General features: G+C 39.3%; 1 protein-coding gene across 1 annotated transcript in view; it reads right to left on the bottom strand.

The window, feature by feature from the left end:
- Positions 1 to 705: 705 nt before the first annotated feature.
- Positions 706 to 14454, bottom strand: part of LOC106590288 (V-set and transmembrane domain-containing protein 2A) — a 34371-nt gene continuing 20622 nt past the window's right edge. Inside the window, exons 3-5 of the mRNA XM_014181133.3 lie at positions 7858 to 7908; positions 7244 to 7574; positions 706 to 4759 (exon numbers count right to left, since the gene is read on the bottom strand). Coding sequence (XP_014036608.1) covers positions 4683 to 4759; positions 7244 to 7574; positions 7858 to 7908 — 459 coding nt within the window. The 3' untranslated portion in view covers positions 706 to 4682. The remainder of the gene's footprint in view (positions 4760 to 7243; positions 7575 to 7857; positions 7909 to 14454) is intronic.

Here is a 14454-nt window from a genome sequence, read left to right as displayed (position 1 = left end):
ATCACAATTTTAATCTACGCCTCATCCTGCACTCTCAGACTACATAGGGAATGATCAAGTTGCTGTAATATAGTATATTTGTTATCAGATTAATACACTTTGGAATCCAGTGGCTGAATGTGAATGTGCTGCCATCCCCAGATTTATTCATATAATAATTTTCCCAGCCATGCTTCCCTGTGGAGCTACAGCGAGCCCGAACCACGATTAAAGTGCTGGAGGCTGGGTTGCAATCATTTCCACATAAATAACGGACTTGGTGCTGACCAAATTAACAAACACAAGCCAGGCATCCTTTTGCATTGACGTTCATCTAGCGTTTCCAACCATGTTCTTATTTTCTCATTCCGAATCTAATGATTAAACAAACCTGATTATATCCACAGAAGCAAATTTCAAATTTGAATTAATTTTTTTTATTTTTTATCACATGCTTCAAAAGGATGACTGGATGACATGTGAGAGCAACTTTTTCTGGGCAGTGAAGTTGCGGTTAGACCACAGTGTACTTAGGCAGAGACTGAATTCAAATCAACACGTATGATTACAGGCCTCCAGTAATACCAAGCTGTTACACTGCATCTCTGCTTGCCCAGTTCTGCATTCAACAACAATGTACACAAATACCTGTGTCTTCTCTGAGTAGGTGACATGCATGCACCATTGTCAAATTCAATAAGTTAGAGTAAAAAGTTAGCACCAAAGTACATTTATCATCTTTATTTTCAAACTACCACTGAACAAAAATATAAATGCAACATGTTTATATGTGTTGGTCCCATGTTTCATGAGCTGAAATTAAAGATCCCAGAAATGTTCCACATGCACGAAAGGCTTATTTCTCTCAGATTTTGTGCACAAATTTGATTACATACCTGTTAGTGAGCATTTTTCCTTTGCCAAGATAATCCATCCATCTGACAGATGTGGCATATCAAGAAGCTGATAAAACAGCATGATCATTACACAGGTACACATTGTGCTGGGGACATTAAAAGGCCACAAACAACTGCCACAAAGTGTGCAGTTTTGTCACACAACACAATGCCACAGATGTCTCAAGTTCTGAGTGAGCATGCAATTGGCATGCTGACTACAGGAATGTCCACCAGAGCTGTTGCCAGAGAATTGTACGTTAATTTCTCTACCATAAGCCTCCTCCAACGTCGTTGTAGAGAATTTGTGGGTATCTTTAGCAGGAACCGGGAATCTATGTTTGATCACCCCCTCATAACTCTGATAACTATTTACTAAATTACATTTCTATGAAACAAGGGTGAACACAATCTTGCATACAGTAACTCCAGATAGATCTCTTCAATCAAAAATGATGTTTTTATAGCTGTACAGTGTACATATTAGGACATTCAGACCCATGTGTGTCCATATTATGAACACTGTATAGTTATAACAACATCGCAACCTGTGCAGAAAACAGTTTCTCCTATAGCAAGACTTTAATGATAACAATGCCACAGATGGTGTTGTGAGCCAATAGACACAACGAATTGAAAAGAATAATATCCAGTTGGCAGCATTGCTATCTTATTAGATAAAACATTTTAGTTGTTATAACTGCAACCAGGGTAAAGAGACTTTTTGTGGTTTGAACCTCTCTAAAAATTTCAGTGGTGTTATGACCAGACAGCGTTAAGCTTTGTCCTGACATCCACTCGGAATGGTTGAATGCGCAGTATGTGCCCCATTATGTGCCACACTATGATCGCCCAGTGAACTACATCCAATGTACTCACTAAGTCAAGTCATAATGTACCGATTTAACAGATGGAATCCAGCAGAGGAAGCGGTGTTTGAATCCCATCTGTGAAAATGATTTATTTAAATATTTTTCCAATATCATCATTATAATACAAACTGCTGCAACGTTCCAGTACAGAAGCTTCACACAGTACCAAATAAAATAAAAATTACAGGTCATAACATTTAAGGTCAACAAACAGATAAGACTGCATTGAGATGAAGCGTAATAAGGAAACAATTCATCTATGTGGAGCTGAAACAATGGACATCAGGGTCATAAAAAAACCCATAACTGCTGTGTTGTCGTTTCTGAAACAATATCCATGGATTTGAGTTGCTCAAATGTCATAATATAGTATCTTGTTTGATGGGCTGAGACTTCGTTGCTTGTTAGCGACCACAATTGTCAGACGTCGCAATTCCCTTATCAAACGACTGTTGTCGATCCTTTAAATGATATATCCACTTTGCTTGACCTTGTACTCTGTAGTGATTCCATTTCCTGCTGAAGTACAGTAGGCCTTGCAACAGGTGTGTACTGCCATGGCAAGTGGTCCTCCTTAACAGACTGTCAATAAAGTTGTTTTTAAATTCCATTTCCTGTTGTTAGTGCTTCAAAACGAATATATGACAACATTGTTACAAATACAGAACATAACTTGTCTCTGCTTTTAAACATTTGGATAAAAAAAAGGTTACATGCTGATTACTTTACAAGTTTTACAGATTTTTTATTTTATTTTTAAAATTTTATACAGGGATTTGATAGACTGAAGGCATTCTTTTACTGTGCACACAAATATGCTATCCATTTCACCTGCTTGGAGAAGTATGTGATAAACATTCTACTAGCAGATGTCAAGTTCTCAAAATCTTCTTCCTCAAAACTGAACAGTTAGGATTTGTCATAATAGTCATAAAATAACTTTTACTCAATGGACTTTAGCCTAATATTGATTTGAGGTTAAGCAGCATGACACAGCTCTGCTAGATTAACTGTTCTCATCCCGGGAACCAGCGCAGATTAAATACTGTATGTAGCCCACACATTTTGTACCCTGACAAGACTTGCTGATCAGGATATGTCTCTAGCTGGATTCTTCTGTATTATTTGCTCTGTCAGCTAACTCCGACTGCTGTATCAACAGGTTAAGATCCCTCACTGAGTTCAGCAGCGCTGTGTACAGAAGACTGGAGACTGTTTACGGTGGAGACCTTAAGCAAAATCCTGCTTCTTAGTGGCCCCAGGAATTTTTATGTACTGCCAATACATATAATTATTCCATCCAAAGTGCTGTTATTTTAAATACGATTTGAAGAAATGGACAGATGGTGCTTTGTGAATCTGGGCAGATTGTCCGCCTCGTTCTGAGATTGTAAAAAGATAGGGAATAAAGGGGCACAATATGTGAGAACACTAGGCTACAGTATAAGCAATGTGCAAAGAGATCGATGTTGGTGAACGTCAATGTTGTATGGCCATAGCCACTGTCTTTGGTCGCATGATACATTTTACAATGGAGACTCTCTTCGGTCTATGGATACCCTCTTCAACTCAACTGAAAGGCAGATCTGAAGCACTGTTGCTGCACCATTACCAATACCACCTATTCATACAGTAGCTATGGTGGCATAATATGTCCAGTGGTCATTGCACTTAACAATAACGCTACATAAAATAGGTGCATCCATATAGTGAATAGAAATGATTCCAAGTGGTGAATGTCTATGGAACATTGCAGATAGACATTTAGAAAGCATCTATATATATTAACAGTTTAGTATAACAGTAGAATCCATGACTTCTGCTAACGGGTTCTGAAACAAGAGGTCAGATTGTCAAAGCGTTGTGTCGATGAACATTGAGAATGGACAAGAGCGAGAACAATTTAAAACCATTTTCTTAATCACAAGACCTTTAAACCGTTTCCTCGTCCTTATCTGTGTGTTACAGATAAGAAACATATACTATAGATACCATTGGGGCATCATTGCACCATCAAATGGCATAAGAACTCTTCTTGGCTAATGTGAGATTCTTTACACAAAGATAATGCCCCTGAGCATTAGGCTACAGCAGTACCTAGGTTTTTCTTTTCAGTAATGGAGCATATTTGAATATTAGAGCTGTGCTCTAAGTGAAGCATTCCATTTCTTAATGGCTTTTTACAATATTAGTGCAGCCAAATTGAAATGAATGGTCTGCTGGCACAGTCACATATAAACATTGACATTACTATGCTTCATAACATGTGAAGCTGTTGCACATCAGGAAATTACAAGAGATGGAAGTATTGTTTTTATATACCAAAGGAAATACCGTACAAAAGCAAAGAATGTGAGAATGAATGAGAACAGATCCATAATAACAAAGTTCAAGAATTGTAGTTGCAGATTATACATATGCAGATTTTAAAATAACACAATGTCGAGTTGCCCTAATTTAGCAATCCAACTAGGCCTATACATCATTTTGTTGTATTTTAGTAGTTATTTTGTTTTGGGTGGGGCATGAATACCCTTGTACAATGTAGTTACATGATCAACATAAGCTATAAACAGGAATTTGAAATAAAACAATTATATACTCATATATTACACAAATATAGATCCTTTTTTTCTACTTTGACACAATAAATGTATTGCAGGAAACCAAAAAAAAAAGTATTTGTGAAAGATATTCCAAGTAGACACTGTCGGTTTCCATTTTGTTTCAATTGTTGGGAGTGCTGAAGAAACATTGGCACAACAGGTAATCCCGCCGCTGGCCTTTGAGAAGGTGCCTCTTGTGTACAATGGGTCATAAGAATTCATTGGGTGCAGAGTAGTGGTGGGAAAAAAAAGGGCCAACTGTGCTGTCTGCTTGGTGGTAATAATAGGCCATACATAGTGATACTGGGAGGAAAAGTCAGTTCTTGAAACTATAGCAAGGTATCCCTCATAAAGCCACAGCCAAGAATCAGGATGGCAAGTCCGTAGCTTGTAGCTATCCTAGTACCTGTGAATGAAGGCATACAGTCAGGACATATACAGTGCTTATCTTCACACAAAAATATGTGCACAGTTCTTATCTTTAACACGTACTGCTGCGGAGAAATATATGCGAAAGCTATCATGGCACTAGTCTGAAACATTTTATACATTGTGCACATATGGAATTATCTTATTCTTAAATGAAATATGCATATGGAATCCAAAAAAAGCATTGTATATGTTTGAGCATCACCATCTGACAACTGTATGATACTGAAAAGCCTGGCAGTCTTATGCACATTTGGTTCATTTGCTTCTCAGGGACATTGTCCTTGAAATGATAAGATCAAGACCACAGGAAAAAAGGCATTGATGCATTTCTGTCCAAAGGATAATGATACAGAACTTATAGTACAGTAGGGAGAGATAGGGAGATATTCTGAATGGCAATGCTCTACTGTATATTGACGCAAGATTGTCTTCTGTTTAATCTCCCTGTAACACACAAGATAAAATAGAATTCAATGTCCAAAAGAATCATAAGAAACCTTATTCCCTAATTAACTTTTTCTGGTACCTGCCGGGACTGAAAAAGAGGCACAAAAAAAAAATAATGTAATCCTACGAAACAAAGGCAGCATTAAGGAAATGGAAAATGAAATATTCCCTAAATCATGGTGACATTTACTGGATTTTTCCATCAGACTAAGCACAGCAATGTTCTAAGAGGAGAATTGTCTGGGGACACTATGGTTCGGCCAAGCTCAATATCGGGAGGAGGAAAAAGACGGAGGCCTGTAACCCGCTGTTCCTCCCTGCCAGATTTCATTTGGCCCGGGGTGATCAAGTGAACAGTATTGCCACAGAGGAGCAGCAATCACGCTAGGCCAAAACATCCTCTGCATGGAGAATAATGAATCAGCTCGCAGCCTGGGAGGCTGGACTAGGTTTACATGCCGATAGACACAGCTCTGATGACTTGCAGTGAATCTCTCACACCATCCATGAGAGCCCCACCTTAAAACATACTCAAACCCCTGAATATAACTTAAATGCAATTCTTAGATAAATACTGAAAAAGTAATGTCACAGGAAACACTTTTTAAAAAACCTATCATTTGCTACAACCAAACTAAATAATTAGGTTACAACATGAGTACTACACTACTAAATACCAAACCAAGTACTGTTGCTGTACAAGTACTGATTCAAATCGCTTTACATTGCACAGAGTAAAGTCACCTGATCCACCACCAATAGTTTACAGCCTGAGTCTCCAGTTACCTCCTTATTTTGTCTAATGGAATACAGATTTGAAATATAGGGTAGAGTGACCTCCCTGCTGAGGGTGGGTGCGTCACCCAGGCATATGCTGCTGCCATAGGGAGAGAGCTGGCCTGGCGCCATCTATCTGCCTACAGGATGGAGCTAGTGGTGGGCTACTGAAAAAAAATGTGATACAGTCTGATTTGTGTAGCAAATCCCAGATGGGATTTAGTGATATCAGAATGTACAGTAGCTAGGTTCGATGTCATACACCCGTGTTTCACAAATTCTCCCTGTTCTCAGTGTCGTTCACCACTCGGCCATGTCTGATAGGACAGGGCTATTCCTTCTTCTGTGTTTGAAGTTGTATGAGCACTTTGGGAAGATGCTATGAAAGCAGTTATTTTCCAGAACTGGTTGGCGACTTGCCACACAGTTTAAACAAAGTTGAAGGCCTTTTGGTACAGTACATATCACTTCTGGGACATTTGTTGTATTTCATTTCAGTGACCCAAAGCGTTGAAAAACCAACAGTGCCAAAACCAATATATGCAGACTGTGAGGTAACTAGACCTGACACATTGGTCTTCTCTGCACAGGCACGTAATGCAGGCAAACCACCATGCACTTAATTCCTACTCGGCTAACAGTTGCCATCGTTTACAGGTAAGGCATTGTGGAAAATCGTTTTACTCTCACAGGTCTAATTTCATCCAATTGTTTGACAATTGTTGTTCATCGACCAAAAACCTGCATTTGCAGCAATGTAACTGTCCTCCAGTCATAACAGTGCTCAGTAAAGGTAAGACCGCAGGGAGAGCAATAGAGGAACATTTATCAGTGTCATACACCGCACAGAGCATTCAGCGCCACACAGTTGTCAGCATAATTTGGGGCGCCTCTGCCTCATAATCACAAACTGCAGTCTGGGGGTTTATTTCTGCTGTATTTCCACATTCAATTGTAATATTCACTCGCTACAGTGTCCTTCAGTGTCTTTTTGATTAACTACATGGGTGAATTGCTTTAAAGTGGAACAAACTGACAAGCGGACAGCAGACTGAAGGCAGACAGACAAGAAACATGCAGATGGACAAGCAGACAGACAGACTGACATACAGGCAGAATAAAAGACAGAAAAAAGATACAAATAGTTAGATGGATTGGCTGATGATTTACCCTACTGAAGGAAAAAACTATTCAATGAAAAACCAAAGCAGAATCTCTGGCGCCGTTATCTCACCTGAACTGTGTTTGACTGTCTTGGCTGATGAAGTCTGAGAGCTGGTGGTAGAGCGGACCCTCTGGTCGGCGCTCATGCCGTCTTGTGCTGCTGTGGAGCCTGTCTTGCGGGGCTTCTTATCTGCTGTCAGGTGGGACAGGGGGGACGTCTTCTTGACCGGTCTGATGCGGGGCCGGGTGCTGTTCACCTTCAGGTAGGCCTGGACCTTGTACTCCAGCAGCTCTCCATAGTTGGCGTTGGTGACTCTGCACTCATACAGGCCCTCGTCACTCTTCCCCACCCGGGAGATCTGCAGTTTGTGGGAGATGTCGTTTCCCTGTACCTTCACCGTCTGTAGGGAGATAAAGAGATGTTCAATGAATGATGCAGGAGCGACTACATCCCATCCACATAACTGGTGGTTCAGTACAAAGAACCATGTAATGACACAACAGAAACATAAAACACATTTTATTGGTCACATACACCTGTTTAGCAGATCTTAATGCGGGTGTAGCGAAATAGTTGTTGTAATGGTGATGGTTTTATGTGTCCATACTTATGGTGTCCATTTAGGAAATATGATGTTACCCTAGTATGGACACTCTAAAAGCTCTGTACATACAATAACTTACACTTATTTTAGTCCCTTCGTCGTCTGGATCAGGCTCTGGTATCATTTCCATCTAAGAAAACGGAGAAAATAAAAATACACTTAAAAAAGCTGAAGATACTTTTGAAAAGGAGACATCAATGCATTACGAGACTCTAACATGCTGACCACACTGCTCGCGTTGTGTGCGCAAGTGTTGCAAAATAAATACATACATGTTATTCAATCATTGCACCCACACTGCTTGCGAGCGCCAATGAGCGTCTGTGAAGCCAGGCGCAAAATAGAACTTGGTTCTATTTGTGACGCTTGACGCGCTGCAAGTCCCGGAAGATATACCCACGTGCCATCTCTTCATTGGTTTTTAGGAGCATATACCCATGTGGGTGATTTAAGATGAACTGAGGTCCACACTCCAGTTGGTAGTGGTAATGCACCTTAAAGTTGGTTGCCAACCGCCATATAAAATCCAAAGAAGAAGAAGCCTGAAAGAGGAGAGATTACTAGAAACAAACTCGGTTTACCATTTTATTTGTGGATTAATTGTCGGAGTAGAGGACCTTGTGCATTTCAGGTAAAATAACAATCCAATGTTTATATCCCAGGACAATTTAGCTAGCAACAGCAAGCTAGCTAGCTAAATTGCCATAAATGTTTAATGCTTTTCGACGTGTCCCCAAATTAATATAGTTGGTTCAAAGTTTGTTTTGCTATTTCAACCTGCCTGTCCTGATCAACATGCGCGCGATGGCAGTCTGGTCAGCATGTAAGAGTGTGGCACTCTAAAAAAATGATAGAATAGATATATTTTTATACCAGTCTAGTCTTCACAGTCACTGAAGCAAAAATAGTCAGAAAGCCTCTGGCATTCCTCAAAAGTACATTTCAGGTGTAAATGCGGCATCATTCATCGATGGCTATAAATGTTTGATAGCTACATCAATAAACAGTTTATCCCAGATGGAAGAAGCCAAAACATACCAATTGAACGAAAGATCGACTAAAATGAAAGAAAATGAAATCCCACATTCTTCCCCATTCTGTACATTTAGAATTAATGAAAAGCTTTGTGAAAAGAATCAATAAAATAAAGGGATTTTGATAGTCAGTAAAAGGAAGCAGTTCGAAAACAGAATGATTATACTCTTTGACAAATTGACAATTGACAAATGTTTCCTCATAAATGACACTGAACAAGCAATAATTCTAAATCATCATCATCTTAAAAAATGTTCTCTCTATAGGCTTATGAAACATAATTAACTATCTGGAGGCTTTACCCAAAACAAATCTTCAAATAAGAGACTCTCAAAGAAGTTAAAACACAAAGCCATCAAAAAGTGACCCAGCTTTAGGTTGAGCAGCAGGTAGTCTAGAGGTTAAGAGTGCTGGGCCAGTAACCGACAGGATGCTGGTTTGAATCCCCAAGCTGACTAGATTAAAAATCTGTTGGTGTTCCCTTGAGCAAGGCAATTGATCCCAATTGCTCTGGATAAGAGTGTCTGCTAAAAATGTAAAACATGTTCTTGCTCTGGTGGCAGTACTCTGGCACTATAGCAAACACAGCCCAAAGCCTATATCATGGAATGGGCATTGAATTTCAAATGGACTTATTCATGGGAAAGTCTGGTACAGCAGAGCCTCTTTTAAACCAGTCCATGAAAGAAACAGCTACAGAGGGGATAAAAGTTGTATGCTCCACAGGAGACTTAAAATAAGGCTGGCAAAGTACAGGAGTTACTTAAGAAAACCGGAACGAGATTGTTTTGTGTCAAGTATATAATTACTTCAGAGAAGCCGATACTTACAATATAACACATTTTTCCAATTCTGATCAATACTAATAACAGACAGATTGACTGTTTGTTCTTTTTCTGTCGTCATCAATCTTCACAGATGTCAGACAAAAAAGGCACAAAAGTTAACATTTTACCCTCACCATCTCAGACAGACCATTCTCTTTTGAATTGCCAAGACAAAGTTGATGGTGATGCAGTGGTCATTTTGCCACTCTTTTTAGATGTAATTCTAATCAGTAATTTTGACTAAAATATCATTAAGTCACATTTTTGTCATTTGAATAATGATTTAGTCTAGTTATTGTCAAAATGATGAAAACAGTGGGCCATTTTAGTCAACTAAATGCTCTTTCACATTTAGTCACGTCACATTTGTATTGCCTCATTAACCTACTAGTAAACATAAATCACTGACTTCCATGTGCACAAACATACATAGCCTTGTCCTACCAACATATTTTTCTGCATAACATCCTATTCTCTTCCCAACAGTAAAAGTATGACAAACCTATATAAGAATATATAACAATTATCTGGCCATGTAAATTCTGAATTCAGCCTACATAGATACTGCATATTACATACAAAACAAACAGACTCACACAAGTGCAGAGAGAGAGAGAGAGAGAGAGAGAGAGAGAGAGAGAGAGAGAGAGAGAGAGAGAGAGAGAGAGAGAGAGAGAGAGAGAAGCACAATCACCAGATGGTGCCGCAAATGAGTTTGGGTTGCACCTCCATCACTCGGTTCCGTCATTGCCATTGTTATCACCGTTCCACAGACACCCCAGCCACATTTATGTCCAAAAGTAGAACGGGGGCTGATGACTGTTTTGCCCAGTGATGTAGTCGAGTCACTAAACCTTGAGTCCAAATCGAGTCCCATGTCCCCCATGCTTCAATCTGAGTCCAAGTCCGAGTTACCAATGGTTGAGTCACGAGACGAGTCACGAGTCCTTATGGTTGAAGTCCGAGTCCCTGTGCTCAAGTCCTGGTCCAAGTGCTCAAGTCTAAGTCACTAGGGTCCACATTAACTCAATATAAAGTTACCCAGTCAGATATAGTGTAGTGGCAAGAGGGATTTAGTCAATAAACATTTTTCTATCCATAGACTACTGGTAATGTTACCAGGGCAACGTTCAGTTGCAAAACGTTGCTGATAGAAATTCTATGAATAGAACCTACGTTATTCCTCATTCTATTTGCTAGAGAGGCATGTTTGTTCTACATCTATCTGAACGTTCCAAAATGTTGTGTCCTGCTGAACGTGCCCCAGGTTGTTAGCTATAACCAGCTAATGAGGTAACATGACTGAACAAGGTGTAGCCTAAAGACAGAGGCGTCTTGCCCATACGGGGCACAGGGGCATGTTCCCCATCAGATTTGTCCTGTTAAAAATAATAAAGTTGAAATTAGGTTTAGCTAGTCCAGATAGATTCCCAATTTCCCAATGTCATAACTATCTACTAAGAAGCCATTTCAGGCTATCAATCAAGTTAGAGTAGCTAGCTTGTCTAACTATCTTAGCTGGCATGCCTGCTGGCAAGGTTGTTAGATTCAAGTTTCAAGTTTGCCTTTCTTGCAAACTAAAAACTCAACAATGCAATAATCAATAACATTGTAATTACTAGAAAAAACACACAAGAAATAAGAAGAAAAATGAAGAACACAATAAGTAAGTAAGTAAGCATACTACTGTATATACAGGGTCAGTTTCAATACCATATTTACAATGTGCAGGGATACTGGAGTGATGGAGGTAGGTACTGTATGTATATGGGTAAGGTGACTAGGCAATAGGATATAAGATAAACAGAGTAGGATAAAGACTAGAAAAGCAAGCAATTTAGAAAAGCAAGCAATTACTAAATGTATCGAATAACACTCACATTCCTTTCAATAGTTTACCTAGATTTTAGCAAAGATGCTGAGAAGCATATTTAGTTTCTTTTAAAAGATAACCACCAGTCAGGAGGATACAGGCAGTTCAAGATGTATGCTTAGATATGCGGAAAAAGTAACATATTTTTGACATAGAATTAAGCATAAAGATTATATTTTTAGATTGCAGAAAAATCTGTTTCAGGTGTTTGATATGGTTAACATTCCGGTCCGCAAGTAGCATACTTTTAGAACAGCCTGCGATATGCTTAATGAATGTAAAATGCGGCCCGCCAATGCACGATAGAAAGAAAAAATACATAGAGAAGAAAACATATTTTGAACGGTAATGGCTAGAATCAAGCTGTTTCCTCTGAGGAAAAGAGGGAGACTTGGCTAGTACGTTCGCTACAGAACCTGGCTATGAAATTCAGTAGGGATGAGCGAGACTACAAATGACAAAACGTTTCTATACTCAAGGGAGCGAAAAACATAGCTAGATTGTTGTATTACTGTTAAACTTAATTCTGCTATTGTTTTTAATTTCTTAAAACAGCTTATGTTTCTTAACCAGGAAAAGGGTATCTAACTAGAAGGCTGGTGCTGACTGGTTAGCTATGGGGAAGCAAGAGAGTCCCCTGTGCAATGTGTATGATCAGAGGCGGAGCCAGAGTGGAGCCTGTCTGCACACACTCATCGCTTGCTCCCCCGCAGCTCATGAGCTGATGTAGGGTAGGCTGTGTGTGCCGAGTGTGGCACATCCTTCCCACTCCTACACAGAACATCTGTGCTGCTAATATTAATTGTGCTCATCACTGAAAAGCTCTCAATCTCTCCAAAAACTATTGTCCAGTCCACTTAGTAGTCTGATTTTAGTCACAGAGATAATTTCGTCTCGACTTGTTTTAGTGAACTGAAAAATTATTTTAGTTTAGTTATAGTTTTTTAGTCAGTTAAAGTCTCGTCAACTGTCACTGAAAAATAGGTGCTTGTTGAATATTTTAGCCACTATTTCTGGTGATGAAATTAACACTGTGGTTATGTGAAGGTAATTGGTGGGGTTTCTGCATGGATTTCACCAAAGTCATCTATCTCAATCTTTTTCTTTACAAACTGCCCCGTGATTAAACAATATATGTCACCTGGGGTAGATCATCATCTTAAAAGAAAGACATCCATTCACATCTGCCTACCTGGTTTCCCTCTGTATTCAGACATCATGTATTTCTTAAAGTGGACATAGAATGTTAAATACTTTGACATTCATCTACCCTTCAATGACCAAAGAATAGGTCCAGCAGAAAGAGATTGGAGTATGCCTCGCCTGTCTCTCCAGTTCAGTTCTGGATCACAGCTTTATGGGGTGCTTTATCCCAATTGGGTCCGGTGAATTTAAATTGGCTTTGCGAACCATAAAAATGCTGGGCATTTAACTGTCGAACTCCATTAGTCATTTAGCCTTGTACAAACAAATGCAACTTACTTAATTGTGAAATAATGAATTTCAGATATTATTTCAGAATCCAGACATTTATCATGAAGTGTAATAGACCTTTATAGGCCACTTGCAGACTGTCACGGAAATGTGCTGATTTCATAATGAGAGAAATCTATACAAATGTACACAAGCATAAGCCTATCTGTAGCTTGAGCGGAACTGAACAACTTGGTTTTTCAAATGGGAAATAGACTTGTAGTCTTAGAATGCCCATTTTCATCAATAATGATACCCCTTCGCCTGCGAATGTGTTCTGTTTAATTTACACGCGTTCTTTAGATTGACTGAATGTCTTTTGAGATTGATGCAAAAGTTTAAAGTGACAATAACAAACAAAAGAGCCATTGCTTTCTCATTTATATTTCATTTTCGATGCCTGGCTGCCTCCTGAGCTCGACACACTCTCAGCAGTTTGGAGTATCTCAATTTCAATCTCTTGTCTCTTTATTACAAAAACCCTCCACTGTGACACACTGCTATTTCTCATGCAAACTGAAATTGACTTCTTGTAAAATGAGTCCCACAATTACTGCGTAAAAAGCAAGGGGCCGCCCAGGTCCCTGCAACCAAATGGTATTATCTACGTTGAAATACAGTATAGACCTACTGCACTTCCACTCATCATTACGATTGTCTGGCTTATTTCATTATTTCTGTCATGATCCTTGTGTTATTGCCTATAGGAGGCCTCTGTGTTACATTTAATCAGAGGCAGTCTTGATTTAAAAACAAATCAGGTCTAAGAAAAGCAGCAACAACATGTTGAAACGTGTCTCGATGTCCTTTATGCTTTTACATGTCTGATGTACAGTATGTACAGTATGTATGTTGTCCTTTCGTATATAATGTTTTCATATTTTTATGTTCACCTGCACGGGGACTACAGACGTAAATGAGCTGTTAGCTAAATCAGTTGCAACGCACCACTTCTCACTTTTGATATATTTCTGTTGTACATTGTACTAATCATACAAATACATAAACAACTAGACTCGCCCTCTCATCCTTCAAAAGCTGGCCTAAGCCCCTTGAGCTCAACAAGCTATTCCCCCCTCACTGTCGGAGGAATTGAGGAGCAATACGATACGATAGTGTTACTAGAGCCTGCCCAAGCCAACAACCAAATGAAAGACGATCAACTTGGATGTAGATTCACTTTCGGTAACACTTGAGTCTTTATTTGGTGGAATTGCCACGTCAGTTTTGGATACTACAACAACAAACTAGTTACTACAAACAACTAACACTGTTCTTTTCCTCTTGCATTCGCAATAGAATATGTCACGTCCTTACCATAGTAAGTTGTTATTTTCTATGGTAGAGTAGGTCAGGGCGTGACAGGGGGTGTTTTTCTATGTTTTGTATTTCTATGTTCATGTTCTAGTTTTGTATTTCTATGTTGGTTTTGTTTGGGATGATCGCCAATTAGAGGCAGCTGGTCCTC

This window comes from Salmo salar, chromosome 29 (assembly GCF_965601325.2).
Source record: "Salmo salar chromosome 29, fSalSal1, whole genome shotgun sequence".
Lineage (NCBI taxonomy): Eukaryota > Metazoa > Chordata > Actinopteri > Salmoniformes > Salmonidae > Salmo > Salmo salar.
The sequence above is the reverse complement of the archived record's forward strand: the minus strand, read 5'-3'. Positions and strand labels throughout refer to the sequence as shown.